This window comes from Diceros bicornis, chromosome 2 (genome assembly GCF_020826845.1).
Source record: "Diceros bicornis minor isolate mBicDic1 chromosome 2, mDicBic1.mat.cur, whole genome shotgun sequence".
NCBI lineage: Eukaryota > Metazoa > Chordata > Mammalia > Perissodactyla > Rhinocerotidae > Diceros > Diceros bicornis.
Genome location: NC_080741.1, coordinates 43,993,459 through 44,017,498, shown reverse-complemented (window position 1 = coordinate 44,017,498; position 24,040 = coordinate 43,993,459). Strand labels below are relative to the sequence as shown.

Below are 24,040 nucleotides of genomic sequence, written 5' to 3'. Positions count from 1 at the left end.
TCCTAAAAATGCCACTGAAGCTGATCTTGCTAAGATCTTTAATGACCTTCCTGTTGCTAAATCCTGTGGATATTTTTGGATATTTTTCAATTCTAATATTTACCTATGTAATTTTGAAGATCAGGGCTAACAGTCCTGCTCACTGAATATCATTAAGCAAAGGATCCATCTCACACACACACACACACACACATCTGCTTCAGGAACCACATGATTTCAAAATCACAAAAAAACCCTCATTATGGTATTAGTCATTACAGAGAAACCATCAGAAAATGTTACAAAGTATACCCATGAACTTTCTTGAGGCATCTTTGAATCATATCTGAAGGCGTCTGTTTTAATCCTGGGCCTTTAAAAAAATCCGTCTTGCTTTAATTGGGTTTATGTTATCATTTTCATCTTTATACTCCGTATGGTTTCTTTCCTTGACAAAGTTTTTTCCAGTTGTTCCCGTCAAAGTCTCGTACCTTCTAGCCCTTTCTTCATCTGACACATTAAGCTTCACTCTTTCATCTTGGGCCTCTTATATTTTGTGCTTAGCATTCATCTAAATGATTAATTTTTCACTGAAATTTTGCCAGTTGTCCCCAAAATGTCTCTTTTTTTTCTTTTTGTCAGGATCCTGTTCAGTATCATGTCTTATATATTGTTTTCATATGTCTTTAGTCTCCTCCAGTATGAAACAGTTCCTCAGTCTTTCTGTGTATTTCATGTCATTTACAATTTTAAAGACTACAGAGTTTTTATTTTGTAGAGTGAGTCTCAACCTGGGTCTATCTGGTGCTTCCTCATGAAACCTCCTTGGCACCATTGAGGACTCCTACCTGTACCAGACGCTTCTGTGATGGTTGCCATATGATGATCATCTCTTGGTAGCGTTCCTTTTATATCAGAGGTTGGCAAATATTTCCTATAAAGGGCCAGATAATAAATATCTTTGGCTTTGTAGGCCACATACAGTCTCTATTGTATATTCTTTTTGTTTGTTTTTTACAACCATTTAGAAATGTAAATACCATTCTTACTGTACAGCTCATGAGCTGTGCAAAGACAGACCTTTGGTATTGCTTGGAATTCTATTATAAGAAAGTTCTTTCCTTTCTCCCACACATATGTATTTATTTATATCATTATGGTCATGGATATCTATTTTATTCAGTGGATTGTAATGTGATACTAGTACTACTACTACTATTTATTGTTTGGATGCTCAAGTCATCCTAGATATAGCCAGTGTGATCCCTTCAAGCTGGCTTCTGTGTTCTGTTGACCTGTTTCTATCATTGAGCATGTCTTACTTTCTGACACCCCACAATGTTCTGGGCTAATTTCATACTTTCTCTCTGCCAGCCCTGGAATCAGTTATTTCTCTGAGGAACTTTTGATATTTAGAAAACAAGATCTGGGTGCTCTTTGTGCTTATTGCTATGGGGTATCATTGTTTCTAAGCCTTCTTAATATTCAGAGCTAGAAAAAAAATATGTACCCATACATACATATACATTTATAATTGTTCTTACATATGTCATGGTACGTATTTGGAACAAAACTCCTGCATTCAAATTGATACTTCCAGTTTTAATCCAATACCTTAGGATTCTTTCTAGCCTTCCTGCTTTCCATGTTTGTAAATCCCTTCCCAGACAGAGAGAAATCTGGTTTCCATTATTCTTAACATATTTACTGATCCGTTCAATCAGTTTATTTATTCAGTGTAACAGACTTCATCCACTCTGGCCACCTCCTCTGTGTCATCCTCCATCTCCCTTGCCACTACTACTCTGCTTCCTTGTGGCCTGCACTTCCTTTCCCCTTGCTGCCTCCTTTCCTCAGACTCTGACATACTGACCTTGGGAGGGGAAGGTAAGGGAAGATGAAGTAACGAAAACGAAGGGTTAGGTGTCATTTTTGATACTTTCTCTTCCCTTAACTCCTTGCACTTCACTGTTTACATCCAGCTAGTTAACCTGTCCTGTGATTCTAATTCATAGGTATCCCTGAGATCTGTCTACCTCTCTCTGCAGCTGTGTTGCTACCCCCATAATCCAGGCCACCACTCTCTCTCATCTGGACCACTGGATGGATCTCCTAACTGGTCTTCCCACGGCCACTTTGATGCTCTGTTAACTATTCTCCACACAGAGTGAATTTCAATATCATAAAATCACATCTCCTCCTCTCTCTTCACTGCTGAAACTTTTCAACAGCTTTCCGTTTGTTTTTAAAGGATTGATAGTACTTCATGCAAAGTACTAGGTGGAAGTTAAGAATTGGCGAGTGCTTTTAGTTTTAGGAAAATATTTAGTGTTTAAAGAAGTTAGCACGTTTTGTATAGTAAATTAGTTGTTAGCTTATTTTATTATAATTCCTTATAGATTGTAAACTCCTGAAAACCAGGACAGTGTTTTGTTCATCTATCAGTTTGAAGCCAGGTCTTTTGATTGCAAGTTAGGACTTTTCCTGCAAAGTTTGGGAAGGAGCCTCCTTTTCCACATCATGAGTAGAGTGCAAGAGGTTAATAAAACTTCCCTCTTTATTGGAGAGACGAGGAAAAATAGGCCACAAAGTTCCTGCTAATAGTAAAAAGGGGAGTATAGTAGGAGATCATTGTTTGGGAATCCTAAAACAAAGTTATTCTAGCATCATAATCTTAAGAAAATTGCACCTGCCCTGTAAGCAGACATATGTGAGGATTTATTGAGGTTACAGAAGCTGAAAATATGCATTCTGAGGACACTAAACACAGATTCCCAGCAGGGATGACAATTGCTTCCTTTCCAGCATGGCTTACAGAGCTGAATTTCCTTATCGCTTTTTCCATGTTTACCTCTCAGGAACGTGCCCTGGAGGTTAATGTACCTGTTTGGTGATAAAGATCAGAATTCTTAACATGACCTTCAAGATCTTGGGTGATTTGTCCCCTGCCTACATCTTTTGTCGTGTCTCATAATGCTCATTCCGTCACTCACTGTGCTTCAACCACACTTATGTTCTGACGTTTTCTAGAATTTCCAAGCTCTTTTCTGCCTCAGGACATTTCTCCTTGCTGTTCCCTGTGCCTGGGATGCTCTCTGCTGGCTTTTCACATGCTGAGTCCTCATCTTTCAGGTCTCAGCTTAAATGTCACCTCCTGTGTTAGGACATCCCTGGCCCCTCATATCTCTTTGTATTTTCTCTCATAGCAGTGGACACAGCTGCATTTGTGTAATTTATATCTGCACAGTTTTTCCCACTAGAGTGTCAATTCCAGGAAGATAAGAGCCCTGTTCCTCTTGTTCCCTTCCTGAGCACACATGGCAGATGCTGGGTAATTACCCATTGACCAAATGAATGAATGAGCACTGGCTAGAGGATGGTGGTATTATTTCTGAGGCACCAACCTGCTCCTTGTTCCACTTGTAACAGTCTGTGTCTGCTGCCCCCGTCACTGATTTTCTGACCCATTTCTCCTAGTCATCTGTTGGCCCCATAGATTCCCCTATACCAGTGTGGTCCCCAGACCTGCAGCATAACATCATCTGGGGACTTGTTAGAAATACCTGGTGAATCAGAATCTCTGGGGGTCAGGCCCGGTAATCTGCATTTTAATAAGCCTCCAGGTGATTCTAATGCCTACTGAAGTTTGAGAACCACTGCTCTAGACCTTGGAGCTCTTGGAAAACACTGGAGTGGCTTGAAGTGAAAGATGGCTCATTTCTCCTTTCTACTTAGGAGCGGCATCCGTTGCTTAGGGATTGGTAGTTGGAGAGAGTGGACCTGACTTGGGAAATGTATTGAATGGATAAAACAGATTCCTAGAATTATTAGGATTACAGGGAATCTCTGTGAACTGTAGTGAGAACCTGAGAAATCTGTAGAATTAGATTGAGTGAAATGGCTCCTATGAGGGAGATAACTGGGGAAATCATAATTACTGAAGTGCTGAGATGAGGGGTGTAAAATGTGAGGAATTTTGCAGGGTAGTGGTTCTCACTGGAGTTGATGGGGAGCTTTTCAAGCAACATTGACTACTTCTTCCATTCCTGGACCCTATTCTTAGGTATCTTAAAATCTCTCAGGAGTCAGATGAGAGTGTGTGTAGTTTGAAAAAGCTCTCAAGGTTATTTTGATATGACATCAAAAAAATCATTGAAAAGACAAAAAAGACATGGTTCTTAAATTTCTTATTTCGTGGTGATTCTGTTCATGTTTCTAGTAGATATGCAGCCTTCACTTCCGAATTAGTCTATTTCTTAGAAATGGCTTTTATTAAATAAACTGTCAGAAATTCTGGAGATAAGACAATGTTCTTTTTTCTTTTTAATTTGAAGATCTAATTGGCTTTATTAAATGATTCATGAATTGGGCAGCATCCATCTAGCCAGTAGAGAAATACTCCCACAATGTTCTTTTTGAAGCAAATTTTGAAGCGAATTTTGAACTGGAACTGTTCTTTCCAGTTTTAAAATGTAGTCTCAGACTCTGTTTTATTTTATTGTTTTTGCTGGGAAAGAGTCGCCCTGAGCTAACATCTGTTGCCAATCTTCCTCTCTTTTTTTTTTCTCCCCAAAGCCCCAGTACATAGTTGTATATTCTAGTTGTAACTCCTTCGAGTTCTTCTATGTGAGCCGCCACCACAGCATGGTACTGACAGACAAGTGGTGTGGTTCTGTGCTTGGGAACTGAACCTGGGCTGCCGAGGTGGAGCGTGCCAAACTTAACCACTAGGCCATCAGGGCTGGCTTGCAAACTCTATTTTAATAAGTAAGTATTTTAAAACCAAGTCATGGAAGATCAGACTTGAGATTTGGTTTTTTTGATTCAGAAAATACAAGCACTAATGTGCTGTTAAGCCTCCGTGAAGCTCTCAACTGTGTTTGATACCCAGAAGTGACCAGTTAAAGGTTATTTTCTGCATGAACTTTTCTAAGTGGAAAGTCCGTTAGGTTTCTGAGCAGCATTCTGAAGATGAGAAATTCTAGTTGCCCTCGTATTGCTTTGAATACGAATTTGTCCAGAAGTAGTCTGGACACATCTTTTATTACAAAATGTCCCCAGTATGATTGGTTGGGATTTTATATCGACGGCCAATTTTTCTGATGAGACTTACTATTTCTCTATGTTGAACTCACAGTGGGAGAACCCTTAATTTGCTTGAAAATTGTGGCATGATCTTTAGGGACTCTATTTAAAATGGTCTATCTTGGGCCGGCCTGGTGGCGCAAGCGGTTAAGTGTGTGCGCTCTGCTGCGGCAGCCCGGGGTTCGCCGGTTCGGATCCCAGTCGCGCACCGACGCACTGCTTGGCAAGCCATGCTGTGGCGGCGTCCCATGTAAAGTTGAGGAAGATGGGCATGGATGTTAGCCCAGGGCCAGTCTTCCTCAGCAAAAAAAAAGAGGAGGATTGGCAGATGTTAGCTCAGGGCCGATCTTCCTCACAAAAAAAAGGGGGGGGCTGGCCCGGTGGTGCAAGCGGTTAAGTGCGTGTGCTCCGCTGTGGCGGCCCGGGGTTTGCCGGTTTGGAACCCGGGCGTGCACCGATGCACCACTTGTCAAGCCATGCTGTGACGGCGTCCCATATAAAGTGGAGGAAGATGGGCGTGGATGTTAGCCCAGGGCCAGTCTTCCTCAGCAAAAAGAGGAGGATTGGCAGATGTTAGCTCAGGGCCAGTCTTCCTCACACACACAAAAAAATGGTCTATCTTTTAACCCTGGGATTAAAAAATAAAATAATGAAACAATTCTGTTCTGTTTTGGTTTCATAAACAGCAATTTTCTTAGATTCATTGCAAATGAATTTTTAAAACTTAGACTCATTGCAAATGAATTTTTAAAACTTAGACTTTCCAAACCAGCTTTGTTTTTAGTGAATTCATTTTTCATATTCCTATTTTTACTAAAACTTACACAATTTGGATTTTAGACTTGAAGAATCCTACTTTCATAGTTTCTAAACCGTTATGTGTAACTTACCCATCTATAACTCCCTTGGAAGAAAGAGGAGAGACTGAAATGTCACTTGAAAGGTGTCCAAGTAGAGTTTAAATATATCGTGGAACTTTATTCTGGTATGGCTATCTGTAAATGAATACAAATCCCTGTATATGTTTGAAGTGGAGTCAATGACTGTTATTATTTTTTCCAGCTTTATTCTGGTATAATTGACATGTCACATTGTGTAAGTTTAAGGTCTACAACATGTTGATTTGATACACTTGTATATTGCAGAATTATTGCCACTGTAGCATTAGCTAACATCTCCATCGCATCACATAACTACCATTTCTTTTTTGTGGTGAGAACATTTAAGATCTATTCTCTTAGCAACTTTCAAGTATATACTACAATATTAGTAACTATAATCACCATGCTGTACATTAGATTCCCAGAACGTAAACTTAAACTGGAAGTTTATACTCTTTAACCAACATCTCCCCATTACTCCTACCCCCTTCCTCTAACTACCGTAAATCTGATCTCTTTTTTTATGAATTTGGTTTTTTTTTTTAGATTCCGCATATAAGTGAGATCATATAGTATTTGTCTTTCTCTGTCTGGCTTATTTCACTTAGCATAATCCCTCGAGGTCCATCCATGTTGTCTCAAATGGCAGGATTTCCTTCTTTCTCATGGCTGTGAATAACATTCCAGTGTATATATACAACACATCTTCTTTATCCATTCATCTGTTGATGGATGCTTAAGTTATTTCCGTATCTTGGCTACTGTGAATAAAGCTGCAGTAAACGTGGGAGTGCAGATATCTCTTTGAGATCTTGTTTTCATTTGTCAGTGATTATTAAGACAGGACTTTTAATAAGTATCCTATATAATAATCAGTTCCATGAAGAAAGGGACGCTTTTTGGTTTTAGGGAACAGTGTATATATAGTGCTTTGCATGTGCCCATGTTTCAGTATATTTGTTTACTCAGCAACTTCAGGAATAGTAGTAAATATATACTTTATTAATAAAGAGAACTTTTCTGTAAATGTTTATTTTCATATAATTAAAAAAATGTCTAATATAGTCATGGTATTGGAATGTAGTTTAACAAATTGTTACAAAATAATATGCATTTATTTGAAAACCTTGAACAGCACAGACGTAAAAAGTTGAAGACTCCTCCTTGCCCTCTCTCTGACTCACCTCTCAGTCTCACTCCCAGGGCATAGCATTTGGAGAGGGTCCTTCTAGATTTTCATTGTTCCTGGTTGCATTTACCTTTTCCTTTCTGGTTATAAGGTTACATTAGCATTTTCATAAAGATTGAAAGTAAGGTTTAGCATAAAGTAAACACATTTACTTTAAACATTTCATTTTGGTGGAAGATTGAGTTTTATACCCTTCAGCACTTGTTTTTCTTTGTTTTTTTTTCAGATTTAACAAATGAAACATTAGGTCATATTTGCTCCAAATTTCTTTTCTTTTTTTTTCTGTTTTTATTGTAGTAACGTTGGTTTATAACATTATATAAATTTCAGGTGTGCATTATTATACTTCTATTTCTGCATAGATTACATCGTGTTCACCACCCAAAGACTAATTATAATCTGTCACCACACACATGTGCCTAATCATCCCTTTCGCTCTCCTCCCTCCCCCCTTCCCCTCTGGTAACCACCAATCCAATCTCTGTCTCTATGTAATTGTTTGTTGTTGTTTTTATCTTCTGTTTATGAGTGACATCATATGGTATTTGACCTTCTCCCTCTGACTTACTTCGCTTAGCATAATACCCTCAGTGTCCACCCATGTTGTCACAAATGGCTGGATTTCATCGTTTCTTATGGCTGGATAGTTTTCCATTGTGTATATATATACCACATCTTCTTTATCCATTTGTCCCTTGATGGGCACTTAGGTTGCTTCCAAGTCCTGGCTGTTGTGAATAATGTTGCAGTGAACACAGGGGTGCATCATCTGGTAGTTCTGTTCCTAATTTTTTGAGGAATCTCCATACTGTTTTGCATAGTGGCTGCACCAGTTTGCACTCCCACCAGCAGTGTATGAGAGTTCCCTTCTCTCCACATCCGCTCCAACACTTGTAGTTTCCTTTCTTGTTAATTATAGCCATTCTGACGGGAATGAGGTGATGTCTCATTGTAGTTTTGATTTTCGTTTCCCTGATAGTTAATGATGTTGAACATCTTTGCATGTGCCTGTTGGCCATCTGTATATCTTCTTTGAAGAAATGCCTATTCAAATGTTTTGCTCATTTTTTAATGAGATTGTTAGTTTTTGTGTTGTTGAGATGTATGAGTTCTTTATGTATTTTGGATATTAACCCCTTATCAGATGTATGGTTTGCAAATATCTTCTCCCAATTGTTAGGTTGTCTTTTTGTTTTTTTGATGGTTTCCTTTGCTGTGCAGAAGCTTTTTAGTTTGATGTAGTCCCATTTGTTTATTTTTTCTATTGTTTCCCTTGCCCCGTCAGACATGGTACTTGAAAATATAGGGCACCGGCCCCGTGGCTTAGAGGTTAATACTGGCGGCCCGGGTTCGGATCTGGGTGAGCACCAACCCACCACTTGTCTGGCCATGCTGAGGTGGCGTCTCACATACAGCAACTAGAAGGATGTGCAGCTATGACATACAACTATCTACTGGGGCTTTGGGGAGAAAAAAGGGGTAAAAAAAAGAGGAGGATTGGCAATAGATGTTAGCTTAGGGCCGGTCTTCCTCAGCAAAAAGAGAAGGATTGGCATGGATGTTAGCTCAGGGCTGATCTTCCTCACAAAAAAAAAAAAAAAAAGAAAATATGTTGCTAAGACTGATGTTGAAGAGCATACTGCCTATGTTTTCTTCTAGAAGTTTCATGGTTTCCTGTCTTACATTCAAGTCTTTAATCCATTTTGAGTTAATTTTTGTGTATGGTGTAAGATAATGGTCTACTTTCATCTTTTTGCATGTGGCTGTCCAGTTTTCCAACACCATTTATTGAAGAGACTTTCCTTTCTCCATTGTATGTTCTTGTCTCGCTTGTCGAAAAGTGGGTTTGTTTCTGAGCTCTCAATTCTGTTCCATTGATCTGTGTCTGTTTTTGTGCCAGTACCATGCTGTTTTGGTTACTATAGCTTTGTAGTGTATTTTGAAATCAGGGAGTGTGATACCCCTAGCTTTGTTCTTTTATCTGTGGATTCCTTTGGCTATTCGGGGTCTTTTGTTGTTCCATGTAAATTTTAGGATTCTTTGTTCTATTTCTTTGAAAAATATTGTGGGACTTTGATAGGGATTGCACTGAATCTATAGATTGCTTTAGGAAGTAGGACATCTTAACTATGTTAATTCTTCCAATCCAAGAGCACAGAATATCTTTCCATTTCTTTGTGTCTTCTTCAATTTCTTTCAGCAATGTTTTATAGTTTTCAGTGTACAGATCTTTCACTTCTTTGGTTTTATTTTATTCTTTTTGTTGCAATTGTAAATGGGATTGTATTCTTGATTTCTCTTTCTGCTACTTCATTGTTAGTGTATAGAAACGCAACTGATTTTTGTATGTTGATTTTTTATCTTGCAGCTTTACTTTAAAGTATTTATTTATTATTTCTTTAAACTTTAAATTCATTTATTATTTCTAAAAGTTTTTTGGTAGATTCTTTAGGGTTTTCTATATATAAAATCATGTCATTTGCAAATAGCGACTGACAGTTTCACTTTTTCCTTTCCAGTTTGGATCCCTTTTATTTCTTTTTCTTGCCTGATTGCTCTGGCTAGGACTTCCCATACTGTGTTAAATAGGAGTGGTGAGAGTGGCCATCTTTGTCTGATTCCTGTCCTAGGGGGATAGCTTTCAGCTTTTCACCATTGAGAATGATATTAGCTGTAGGTTTGTCATATATGGCCTTTATTATGTTGAGTTATTTTCCTTCTATACCCATTTTATTTAGAGTTTTTATCATAAATGGTTGCTGTATCTTGTCAAATGCTTTCTCTGCATCTATTGAGATGATCACGTGATTTTTATTCTTCATTTTGTTAATGTGGTGTGTCACGTTGTTTTGCAGATGTTGAATCATCTCTGCATCCCTGGAATAAATCCCACTTGATCATGGTGTATGATCTTTTTAATGTATTGTTGTATTCGATTTGCTAGTTTTTTTTTTTTTTGTGAAGAAGACGGGCTCTGAGCTAACATCCAATGCCAATCCTCCTCTTGTTTGCTGAGGATGATTGGCCCTGGGCTAACATCCATGCCCATCTTCCTCTATATGGGACGCTGCCACAGCATGGCTTGGCAAGTGGTGTGTTGGTGTGTGCCTGGGATCGGAACCTGTGAACCCCGGGCCGCTGAAGTGGAGCGCGTATACTTAACCACTGTGCCATTGGACCAGCCCCGATTTGCCAGTATTTTGTTGAGGATTTTTGCATCGATGTTCATTAGTGATATTGTCCTATAATTTTCTTTTTTTATGTTGTCCTTGTCTGGTTTTGGTATCAGGGTAATGTTGGCTTCGTAGAATGAGTTAGGAAGCTTCCCCTCCTCTTCAATTTTTTGGCAGAATTTGAGAAGGACAGTCTTCTTTGACTGTTTGGTGGACTTCACCAGGGAAGCCATCTGGTCCTGGACTTTTATTTTTTGGGAGGTTTGATTACTGTTTTGACCTCCTTACTGGTGATTTGTCTATTCAAATTCTCTATTTCGTCTTGATTCAGTTTTGGAAGGTTGTATGATTCTAAGAATTTATCCATTTCTTCTAGATTATCCAATTTGTTGGCATATAGCTTTTCATAGTATTCTCTTATAATCTTTTGCATTTCTGAGGTTTCTGTTGCAATTTCTCCTCTTTCATTTCTGATTTTATTTATTTGAGCCTTCTCTCTTTTTTTCTTGGTGAGTCTAGCTAAATGTTTGTCCATTTTGTTTATTTTTTCAAAGAACCAGCTCTTGGTTTCGTTGATCTTTTTTCTATTTTTTTCAGTCTCTATTTCATTTATTTCTGCTCTGATTTTTCTTATTTCCCTCCTTCTACTGATTTTGGGCTTTGTTCTTCTTTTTCCAGTTTCTTTAGGTGCACTGTTAGATTGTTTATTTGAGATTTTTCTTCTTTGTTGAGATAGGCCTGTATTGCTATAAACTTCCCTCTTAGAACCGCTTTTGCTGTGTCCCATAAATTCTGCCATGTCGTATTTTCATTTTCATTTTCCTCCGGGTGTTTTTTGATTTTTCCTTTGATTTCTTCATTGACCCAATCGTTGTTTAGTAGCATTTTGTTTAGTCTCCATATATTTGTGGCTTTTCTGATTTTCTTCCAATAGTTGATTTCTAGTTTCATACTGTTGTGGTCAGAAAAAATGCTTGGTATTATTTCAATCTTCATAAATTTATGGAGACTTGTAACACTTATAAATATCTATGCACTCATCATAGGAGCACCTAAATATATAAAGCAATTATTAACAGACATAAAAGGAAAAGTCGACAGTGACACAATAATAGTAGGGGACTTCAACACTCCACTTACGCCAATGGATAGATCATCCAAACAGAAGATCAATAAGGAAACATTGGCCTTAAAGGACACACTAGACCAGATGGACTTAGTAGATATATACAGAACATTCTATCCAAAAACCGAAGAATACACATTCTTTTCAAATGCACGTGGAACATAGTCCAGGATGGTCACATATTAGGCCACAAAACAAGTCTCCATAAATTTAAGAAAATTGTTTTCCTTATTTTATCGATAGGAATAACTTGTAAAGGAAGTTCATTCTTGGAGATAGAAAAAGTACTTAATTTTTTCCTGAGACTTTCAAGAAAATGAAAATATTTTTCAAAGTCTTTATCTTTTCCCTCTCTCCCCTCTTCCTCCCTCTCTTTTGACATCATAATATTTCTAACGATTCATCTTATATTTGATCTTTTCATTATTAAGTTTATAGATCTATTTAAAATATAAATCAGGAAGAAGGAGGTTACGTGACATTAATTATAATGTATGTTTTGTAAAAGTATTTCTGGCTTATTTCTCTCTTTGTAGTCTCCCATGTACACATGGAGTATGACCATCCCTCTCTTGTTTAAAACTTTTGAGATCTTCCCATTGCTTATGGCATAAAATTTAAAGGTCCTAGCTTGGTGACCAACTCGGGCTCCAGCCTGTCTTTTTAGATAGCTCATGATGTTTTCCTCTCTCCTACTCTCTGTCTCTCCTCCTTTACTTCAAGTATGTTCTAATTGCGTCAGACAGTTTGCCCTTCCCAAAGCATCTGCATGTCTCCATGCGAATATTTGTTCTTGTCTCCCTGTCTAGAATTTTCTTTACTTACTTTGCTGCCTGTCCCTTTCCCACCTACCCTTCAAAAACTGGCTCAATATCATCATCCTTATGTAGCTTTTATTGATTTACTTTTCCTGCCTTTCCAAGCATAATTAATTGATCCCACTTCTCTTACAGCACTTATTAAGTTCTACTAGTTTATTAATTATAGGTTTCATCTCTAATAGTCTAAGAGTAATTTAGGTAAAGCTCAGGGATCTGATTACCCCAGTTTGAATTCCAGCTTTGCCACTTACTAGCTATATGTCTCTGGGCAAGTTACTTAAATATTCTATCCCTTAGTTTTATCATCTATAAAATGGAGTTAATAATAATACTTTCTTATATGGGAGAATTAAATGAGGTAGTCTTCACATATTGTCAGATAGTGTTCTTCACACACTAAACTATAAATGTTAGATTATTTACTTTTCTGACTATTTTTTTAGCCCTTAGCTTGGTGTTTGCACAAGGAAGGTGCTTAATGATGTTTCTTATTATTTAAAGGGAACTTTTTTATATAGACTTATGAATTTATGATTTTAGTTAGCTCATCATAATTTATATGATTATTATAGTAACAGTCTCTAAGGTTTTAAAATAACTCTAGTTTTTATTGGCAGCTGTATTTATTGTTTTGTTTTTGAATTTGTTGAAATTTTCCAACTTTCTTATGCCAGAATAAGTAACAAAGGAGCAAGGTAAGCACCTTCTACTTCTTTACACAGAAGCGTGTGTTATCTTTCTGGGGCATGGTTAATGCACTTGGAGCTGTCTGACAGATCTGTTCTCCTCTCTCTGCAGGCCTTGTGTAGAATCACTCGCCATTCTCCCACTGCCTTCCAGAATGTTATTGAGAAGGTGGGACTGAACTCGGTGATCAACTCCCTGGCCTCTGCCATCAGCAAAGTTCAGCAGTACATGTTGACCTTATTCACCGCCATGCTGTCCTGTGGGATTCATCTGCAGAGACTAATCCAAGAAAAGGTTTGATCTTAGATTTCACCTATTACTCTACTTGAAAAATTGTTTTCTCCTGCAATTTTAGTGGCTCAACAAGCAATATCATCTCTAGAATTTATTTTTCATCTCGAGGCCTTTTTGAACTTTGCCAAACCTCTGTACCACCAGCCATTCATCTGAAGATGTTGTAAGAGTCTTTTAGTGATTAAAATAGAAATCCAGTAAATGGATCTGCCTGCTTGTCCCATTTTAGTAATGAAAAGTTGGAAAATTTATGAGTCTTTCCTATATGCTACTATTTCTTATGCCTCCTCCTCCTCAGGCCTCATCTCTTTTCCCATATCCTTTACCTTCCTTGGCGGGGGTGGGGGGGGGCCTTATATTGTCTGCTTACTTTGATTCATCTTTTATTCCTTTTCTTGGCTAATACTCTGCCAATACAGATCACCTTCAGAACTCCCTTTCTTTTGTGTTTAACCCAGTGCCCTTCTAATCCTTTGGTATTACTTTATTTTATGTACAGTAGAGTTTGTAAGTATTGCTATAAAGAAGTCTCTGTTATAGCCTTCCTCAAAGTGTCTTCTCTAGCCGCCTACTAAAGAGTGATCCCTGGGGGCCGGCCTGGTGGCATAGTGGTTAAGTTTGCGTGCTCCGCTTCAGTGGCCCGGGCTGTGCAGATTTGGATCCTGGGCATGGACCTACACACTGCTCATCAAGCTGTGCTGTGGCGGTATCCCACATACGAAATAGAGGAAGACTGGCACAGATGTTAGCTGAGGGACAGTCTTCCTCAAGCAAAAAGAGGAGGATTGGCAGTGGATGTTAGCTCAGGGCCAGTCTTCCTCACCAAAAAAAAAAAAAAAAAAAAAGAAGGGTGATCCCTGGACCAGAAGCATCACAGCACCTGGGAGTGTGTTAGAAACACAGACTCTCAGGCCCCAGCCCAGACCTGCTGAATCAGAATCTGCGTTTTAATGAGCTCTCCAGGTGATTTGTTTGAACTTTGTGGTTTGAGAATCCCTGCCCTAGAATGTTAGTGTCCAGTGACGTGGAAAAAGTGGGCCATGGTTGTATATACGTTTGGAAAGCAATGAGTCAAAGTTAGAGATCTTTTCAATTGTACAACCTTTCCCAGTTTTTCACATGCTCCTGTGTATTACGAATCTTCATGAGGGGAATATAGTGTGCAGTGTTCTTTAAACTTATTGGATCAGTTATCCTTTTTTGGAGGGGAGGGGAGATACCTGTCAAATTGGAGTTTTATACAACGGGTTGAGGGTAGCACTGCTAGGAAGTGTAGAATGGAACCACTTAAATACCGTATTTGCCATGTTCTTCTGTGTTAAGTGCAACACGTTAAATTTTGGTTTTTATAATAAAGTTAAAATTTCAATAATTATTATGAATAGTTGTCGTGTTTACATAGTAAACTTGATCTGTGAAAGTCAAAATGGAGAGTAAACCGCTTCTTGCCTTTACTCTGATTAGTTTGATTTAGATTCTTCTAAGAAATTTGAGCCTCAGAGAAAATATTTTTTCTAACAGTCTGTGTATCTAATTTTTGCTATTAAAATTTCCAGGTCATTAAATGTTGTTACATTGTGTTAGAAAAAGTTCCAGATGAGTAGTTTTACTGTGTAAATTGTGAAAAGAGAAGCTAAGAGTTTTCACAGTTTGTTTTTCTTTCAACCTCAGCACAGGCATGAATTGATTTAGTTTCAAATATGATATTTCACCAAGGTAGTATAATAAGATGCATTAATTAATATGATTTTCTAATTGTTTTATAATACATAACTAATATTCCATGTATCTTAAAGAAACAAATGATCGAGCAATTAGATGTGTTGAATAATAAATTATCTTTTGATTATGATTAGTATAGGTACTTAAAAATTTTTTTTTATTGTCATAAAAAACACATAAAATTTATCATCTTACCCATTTTTAAGTGTATGGTTAGTAGTGTTAAGTATATTCACATTGTTGTGAAACAGATCTCCAGAACTTTTTCATCTTACAACACTGAAACTCTATACCCATTAAACATTTTGTGTGTTATGTTTTAAGACTCTGGACTTTATTTAAAATCTTCTGTTTTAGTAGCCCTCCTCTGACACTGAACTGGCAGAGGAAAGAGAGCTGCCTTGTTTCTGTCAGGTTGGGGTGAAAGTCCAGGTTCTCCAGTGGACTTCTTTTGACACCCCAGGGGCGTGGAAGAGACCCGCCTTACTGCTAGGCAGGAGTGGGAGTCCAGGCTTTTCTCTAGGCCTTGTCTGATGCCCTCTTGGCCGGTAGAGGGAAGGGCTCTTGGTTACTGCCTCCACTGACACTGGTGGGGTAGGGCTGGGTGCCTCATTCCTGGTGGAAAGTCGTAACGATGCAGGCTTCTCACTTGCCTTCTCTAACGCCATGCCAGCAGGGAGACAGAGGGGAACCTTGTTAGTGCTCTATGTGGGTGGAGGTCCAGGCTCCTCACGTGGTTTCTACCAACACCATGGTTGGGGTGAGGGTGCCTTGTTATTACCAGGTTACGATGGAAGTCCCAGCTCTCCACTTGGTCTTTTCTGGTATCACTTTGGCAGGGGATGGTGTTGGGGTGCCTCGTGACAGTCACATGAGGGTGGGAGTCTAGGCTATCCACTTGCCGTTTGCTGATGGGGATGAGGCCATGGTTTCTCCATGGTGTTTGGCTGGAGCAGAGTAGCTGTTGTCTAAAAGTTTTTGGTCTTTCCGGGCTGCCCCTCTCTTGGTCCTTTGGCTTGAGAGGGCTGATTTTCCTTATGTATTTGTGTGTGTGCACCTGTTGGTATTTCGAGGCTCCTGGATTATCTAGCACTCAATCTGAGATATCTGAGGCAAAAAGAAAACCTAGCCAACTCATAGCCATGTTGATCCTCAGGTGCCTCGTTCCCTAACCATTCTGCCTTCTTCTCTCCACCTTTCAGAGTCTTCTAATGTTTGTTTTATGTATAATGCCCAGAGTTTTTAGTTGTATTTCCTGGGAGGAGTAGGGAAAAGTGAATCTATTCTCTCTTGTCCTATAATTTTTAAAATGTCTCTATGGCCGCTCAATAATATACAGTGAATTCTCATTTAAAATGTAAGGTTCTATTTTTTATTAATTAAAAATTTTACCATTTATTGAACATTCATATGGGCCAGACACTTTGTGCCTTGTAATGCTGGGTTATTCACAGATGAGATATAGTGTGTTGAGCAATTTTCTCAAGTTCATAGAGGATATAGAGCTCATGCTCATGCCAGACTATAAACAAGGAAACAGAATAATTTTGGATAGTGTTAGTGCTTTGAAGACCGTTAAACAGGGTAATGTGTAGAGTGTCTGCATAGGGCAGTGTGCAGGGAGTGGAGCCAGACATCATTAGCCGGGGGAAGTCAGGGAAGACCTCTCTGTGGAGGTGACATTCCAGCTGAGCCCTGAATGACATGAAGGAGCTCGCTATGTGAAGCTCTGGGGGAAGAACTTTGTAGTTCAGCTTCCCTGAGGTCTTTCGAGAGAGATCTTGGGGAGACCTGGGAGGAGAAAGAAGACCAGTGGAGCTGGAGCATAGCAAACAGGGTGGAAGGGACATGGGAGGAGGCTGGGAAGTAGGAGCAAGACTTGGATCGAGTAGGGTTGTGATATTGGCCTTCCTTAGGGGTTTTGACACAGTGGCCACTGTTTTATTTTTACTTAAAGAAAATGTATTTGGGTATACATATGTGTTTCAGGGGCAAGGTTACTAACCTTATTATTGCTACATTGAGGTTTTTTCCAAGTGTTTCTTTGTTGATAGGTTAGAATGAGTGGAAGAGGAAGGGACCCAGGAACAAATACAAGGTTTACTGCTTCCTGTTGGACAGAGAGAAAGAACTACATATGTTCTTCTGTTTGGGGAACTGATGCCTGTATATCATGGTCTTTTTTATTGAAATTCAGTCCCCAAGACAGGTCCACGCCATTTCTTTTAAATAAAAGAAATTACTCTTTACTGCAGAAAATTGAGAAGAAGCTAAAGAAGAAAGCAAAATCAGCTGTAATCTCACTACCCAGAGATAATTACTGTTAACATGTTGGGTCTCTCTCTTTTTAGTCTTTTGTCTGTGTATTTTATGCACACATTTATAAAATTAAGATCAAAAAGTGTTGATTTATCTTGCTGTTTTCATGAATATGGTACTGTGTCGTTAAATATTCCCCAAGAACATTTAAAAAATTATTATATACTTTTTTCTTTTGTGGCGCTACAGAAATTTAACTCTCCCCGCACTATTGAACTCTTTGCCTCTCATTTTTTGGTTTCTACTCCCTCTGATGCAGTGAACATCCTGTTACATACATCTCTGTGTTCACCTCTAATAGATTACCACAGGTGTTATCTACGTTGAGAAGACTCTGCATATAAAGAATGCTAGACTGTTCTCTAGAAAGGTAGATGATGAGAGTGCCATTTACCTGTAATTTAACCAGCAGTCATTTAAGACTCATGCTATATTTCTCAATAATAAAGCCTAGAGTTTAGGATCATTTAATTAGCAGCATACTTCATGTTTTTGTAGTTATTTGCAGTTAGTAATTCATCTCTCTGATTCTCCATTTGAAATATGTGACTGTATCCAGGTTTTCATTTTAAACTCAGTTAACTAGATGGTAGTAGTATTCCCTCTGAACCGTGCTCATGTTCTTGAGTGGATATTGCTGTATTGAGGGAATTTGTTCAGTTCACACTAACACCTACATTAGCTACATGTGGGTATCAGTGTCCCTGGATGACCGTTATCCAGCAGCCATGTGCATCAGTGGTGCTTGATTTATTTTGGTGATCATCTCTAAAAGGATCTGCTTGCCCATAGATATTCTAAATGCCAGAAGATTCCTTCATCCAAAACAAGTGTTAGTTCCATACACTGTGATGCGAAAAGTGAGTGATCACAGCTGTGGTGACAGGAGACTCGTTTGAGTTACAAATTATCTGTTCTGCGTATTGCAGTAACTGGAGAAATTGGGCAAAACAAAAAGTGACAAATCTTTTTTCCACCCCCACCCCCAACAGGATACTTTTTTTTTTCCTTTTGGTGAGGAAGATTAGTCCTGAGCTAACATCTTGCCAATCCTCTTTTCGCTAAGGAAGATTGGCCCTTGGCTAACATCCATGCCCATCTTCTACTTTATATGTGGGATGCCTGCCACAGCATGGCTTGATAAGTGGTGTGTAGGTCCACACCCGTGAACCCTGGGCCACCAGAGCAGAGTGTGTGAACCTAACCACTGTGCCACTGGGCCCGCCCCAACAGGATGCTTTTTTGAACTATTAGTAGAAGATACCTTATATGTAATTCTTGCATCATTGCTCAGATGTAGGGAATTGGTAACCTTTTCACAATTCAGGTGCTTGAATGACTATGAAAAAGAGGCTTCTGGAAGGCCTGACCAGGTGTAAGGGAAAACTTTGTAAAACTTTTTTAGGTGTGAGTTTATTTACTAATCTTTGCCCTATAAGCTGTTTTTTCCCCCCCAAATTCTTGATTTGCTTTGTAGTTTTATTTTTCTGGTTCTTCCGGGCTGTTAATGTGTCCTACAAATATCCTTCAAGATCTGGGGCTGGAGGAGTTTGGGAGTTCATAAATGTATTTCCTGCTGTTTTATTGGGGAAAAAGATGTTGGATGAGTTCATTGCAATTTTTCTTAACTATAATATCTAGAAATTTAAAGTAGCTAAAGCTAATTTAGTTTAACTTTTATAAGATTATAACTTTTATGAATTTTAAGGTTTATATGTTTAGTATTGAAAATTTAGAATATATGGAATACAGAATACAAAAGACTAAAGTGAAGTGCTTACCAGTTCACTATTGCATGTTTAAGAATTTCCATTGTTTTGCTAGGGAGAACTTTCTTATGGCTAAATGCTTTTACAGGGACATCCTTAATTATTCTTTTAGGATAAACTTTTAAATAAAATTACTGGGTTAGTCTCATTTTTAAAAAGTCCTTTTTGCTTCATAGTTTTTATTTAACACTATGGTTATATATATTTTAGTAAATGGATACAGTGCCAGTAAAAAGTGTGATAACATTGCACCCTGATTATATATCTTTCACATATGCCAAAATATTTTGGTTTAGAGCACTATTAATTGCATGGTTACAGTCCCATCATTTCTTTGGATTTACTTTTCTACCTTTAAAAATTTCAGCCAAGATAGTTAGAGGTCACGTGGTAAATTGTTTTCCTATTTTCCATAATCTCTCTTTTTAAATTCAGTGAACCATAGTAAGTTATTTCTGAGTTGTTGAAATTTGTGCCTCTGTTATTTTTGCCCAGAAATCATGCTAGTTACAAAATCTTCTATGTCTTCTGATATCAGGGTCTCTGGTAGAAGGTGACTGCTCATGGAATTTAGAAAATCTGAACAGAACAAGAACAAAATCTAAAAAGATACCAATGTGGCTGAGTAGATATCCTACAAACTCTCTCACTATAAAAAACTTAGAAATGCTGGATAGTTCTTGCAAAGACAAAGCTGAACTTGCAGGAAAATAATAGAAATATCCAGAAACTAATAATGAAGATGATATGAAAATAAGAAGGCCTACAGTGAGAGTAATGGGGTGGCAGCCTCGGTTATCAAGGGACGCGAGTGTGTGTGGGTCTATATTCAACAAGAAATTTCAAAGCTGAAAACCATTGAGAGAATAATATAAGTGCTCTACATATACCCATCATCAATTTTCAGTACATGGCTAATTTTGTTTTATCTATCCTCACTCTTCACTTGCATTTCATTTATACCCACTCCTTCTCCCTCTGAATTATTTTGAAGCAAACCCCAGACATCATATCCTTTGTAATTATTTCATATCTATCTCTAGAAGATCGGGACTCTTTTAAAATAAATATATTCACAATATCATTAAACATCAAACAATACATTCTTAATATAGTCACATATCCAGTCAGAGTTCGTATTTCCTTGACTGTCTCATAAATGATTATTTTCTAGATCATTTGTTTGAATCAGGATCAAATCAAGGTCTATGTATCTCCTTTGTATTTCACGTTGATTTATCTCTTAATTCTCTTTAAGTATATAGATTGCCTTATATCTTTTTTTTCAGTCCTTGAAATGAATTTGTTGAGGAAACTGGCCATGGTTCCATAGACTTTTCTGCATTTGGATTTTGGTGATTAACTCTAGAAAACAACATAGTATGGTGTCCTTTAGCATGTTGCTCCTGTATTTCTGTAAACTGGTAGGTTTACAGGTTTGATCAGGTTCAAATTTGATTTATTTTCAAAGCTACTTCATTGGTAGTATATGTTTTCGTTATAGAAGACACATGCTAATTACTTGTCTCATCCTTTTCTGATAAAAAGAGTGAGCAGTGGCTTCAGACAGTTTCATTTAAATCCACTGATTATAAATTTCCCCATCAGCTTTCTACTTAATGGTTTTAGCAGCCATCAGTGATAATTGCTTAGGTATATTATTTTATTATGGATTAAAATATGCTGATATTCTAATTTTATCATTCTTTCTTCATTTATTAATTGAAATTACTCTACAGAAAAGAACTCTTTAATTATCAACTGTTTGGTTACCCTGAGGTACAGGTTACATAAGCAAAGGCAGGATAAATGCTTGATTCACTTACCGGTTTTCAGAATAATGAGTTGGTTCCCTAGCCGTCTCCAAAGATTGATACTTTAAGGTTTGGTGCTTTTAGTTTCCTTGTGAACTCACAGATTTTAATATTTTAATGTGTTTCCATTGTAGATATTATTCTTTTTGTTTATTTATTTATTTATTGTGAGGAAGATCAGCCCTGAGCTAACATCTGATGCCAATCCTCCTCTTTTTGCTGAGGAAGATTGGCCCTGGGCTAACATCTGTGCCCGTCTTTCTCTACTTTATGTGAGATGCTGCCACAGCATGGCTTGACAAGCAGTGTGTCAGTCCGAACCCGGTGTCCGAACCTGTGAACCCCGGGTTGCCTAAGCAGAGCTTAACCGCTACGCCACCAGGCCGGCCCCCTATTCTTTTTAATAATCAAGTTGTCTCTTCTTTAGTCAGTGGAAGCCCCTACAGGTTGCCTCCTGGGCCGTTTTGTCATAACTCCAGTAGTCTTTGCTCTCTTGTTCTCTGATATAACCATATGTTCCAGGCTTATTTTGTATGTTTTCTGCTCTGGATCTGGAATCATTCATTTCTCCAAAGAGCCTGGTTCCTTAGTGGGAAGTGATATTTAGAGACCACAATCTGACAGGAGTACTCGTTGCTACTGGGTTGGTTATTATTTCTCGACCTTTTCAATAGATAGAACTAAGAAATGTTTTAAAAAATACATCAGCTGTTCATAGTGGTATTTCCAATTTCAGAATTTTACCTAATTTATTTTATATTAGTATTTTTTCCTCTTAAGTTGAAAATCTTGGTTTCTTATGACATTAACATAATTTCTTGTTTGTTTTATAGTATTTATTTTATTTAGTAGTTTCAGAATAACACCAATATTAATAACATTATGATTTCTGAATGCAACTTATGATTTTTTTGCAGTTTTAGTACTTAGGGTATTTCCAACTAATTGTGCAATCAGATTAATATGTTATGAATTTTTTTCAAATAATCCTTTTTTGTTTTCTTAAGCCACCAACATGATATACATTTAGCTGTTATCTATATTGGTAAGCAGCACTGATTGTGGTAAAATGATCCCTGATTGGTAAATGGCACTGGGCTGGGAGGATATTAATTAAATACCTGGTAGGAAGCACTCTGGGCTTCCCCAAGTGCAGTGACTCTTGTCTCTGTGGAAACCCTGGAAGCTGTGCCTGTGGAATTGTTATAAGAGATATCGGTCCCTGTGGGGTATGAAGCTTCTAAGCCAAGGTGGCTCCCATACCACCCAGTGGGCTCTCCTCTCACTGCACCTGAGCTGTGTGCTGCCCGGGCTGCTCCCAGGATTTCCTGGAGGAGAGGAGCATCTAATGCTGCCTTGCCAACAAGCTCTGGTTCCTGAGCAAACTGGTAGAAAATGTGATCTGTGGTAGTTGTTTGAATTGGTATGTTTAGTTGACTCTAAAAAGACCTTTGGTGGGTGCTATAATATTCTTTCCCTTCCTTAGATTAAACAGTAGCCTTCACCATTTTGCACTTTGCTTTTTTACTTAATAGTATATCTAAGAGATCACTTCATAGATGTTTATAGATATGTTTTTCATCCTTTTTTTTTTTAACAGTACTTCATAATGTGGATGTACCACATTTCATTCAACTGGTCTGCTATTGACAGTTATTTGGGTATTAGATCTCTTTTCTTATATTCCAAGACTAAAATATGAAAAGGGAAACTTGAAACAAATTTAAAAGAAAATTTAAATGGCGATTTTTGTGACCTTGTTGTTAGGAAGGTTTTCTTAAGGATTAGTATCCAGCATATGAAAAATAGCCTACAAATAAAAAGGAAATGACAAGACAAAGTGGACATCGGATATCAAGAGTTACTTCTTGGAAGAAGAAACTGGAATGGTCAGTAATCTCAGGAAAAGATGCTCTAACTTAATGTTAATGAATAAAATGAAAGCTAAAATGAGTACTGTTTCATACACTTCAGATTGGCAAAAATGTAAGTCTGACAGTAAGAATTGTTGGCAAAGATATGGACCAGTGGAAACTCTCCTAGGTAAAGTGGTATAATCACTTTGGCGTGCAATTTCATAAGCTCTAGTAAAGTTGAAGATGCACATAGCATAGCAATAAATATTTCTTTTGGGAGTATGTCCTTGTATACACAGAAACGTGTAAGTCAACCAGCAAGAGACTGGCTAATTAAATTGCAATATATCCATACGGTGGAACATTATACAGCACTTAAAAATGAATGAACTAGACTGAAAAGTATTAACATGGATAAATCTCATAAATAAAACTTTGAGTGAAAAAGGCAAGCTGCAAAAGGATATAAACAATAGAATAATATACACATGAAGTTTAAAATATGTAAAAATCTTTCTCTGTATTTTTTATGGCTACAGAATTATGTTGTAACCACCAGAGTGAGAGGGTGCTTACCTCTTAGGATGAGGAGAGGGCAGTGGCTTCAACTGTGTCTCTGTAATACATTGTTTCTTTAAAAAAAAAAAAAGATGAATTTGGGTTTATTTTTTTAAAATACTGAGTTGATAAAGTTGAATGGATTTTTAAAATCACTCTACTTTTCTGTATCCTTGAAATGTTTGATAATTTAAATAAAAGGATTCATATTATAGCACTCGGGCTATAATTCATACTTTTTCTTTACCTCACTTTTGAAATTTTTGATCTCTGGGGAAGTTTTGGCAGTTTTCTCTGTGAGATTTGTCTCTGTGTCTGTGTGTGTGTTGGGGCGTGGTTGTGGTGATGATGTTAGGTATTATAGTCTACCTACCACTTGGGTAGGTTTTACTCGTATACAGTATGAGTATGGTTTGAAAGGAAAAGCAGTGTAACATCTCATAGGTATTCATTTGTGAACTCTTTTTTGAAGTGGAACAGTTCTTATTTCAGAAATTCTGGTGTTTGCTAACAATATTAATAACAATGAAATGTGTTAATCTTTAGTTTACATTTATTAAGTTTTGATGTCATTTGTATCCTAAGCTTCCTTTTGTTCTTTAGAAATGCATTTGAAGGTAGAAACACTGTAACATGTATCTTTTTCTAATTTCTTCTTAAAGCTTACAAAAAGTTCCAGAATATGCTGGATTTTAGGAACTCTATCCCTCATTGAAGAGAATATGGATTATTAAACCAACTAACTGAACATTACCGCATATATTTCA

General features: G+C 37.6%; 1 protein-coding gene across 5 annotated transcripts in view; it reads left to right on the top strand.

Moving 5' to 3' along the window:
* Window positions 1–24,040, top strand: part of ULK4 (unc-51 like kinase 4) — a 530,581-nt gene that overhangs the window by 105,099 nt on the left and 401,442 nt on the right. For all 5 annotated transcript variants that reach the window (XM_058555650.1, XM_058555625.1, XM_058555632.1 and 2 more), the window contains exon 21: window positions 13,053–13,235. In XM_058555650.1, the coding sequence (XP_058411633.1) occupies window positions 13,053–13,235 (183 nt within the window). The remainder of the gene's footprint in view (window positions 1–13,052; window positions 13,236–24,040) is intronic.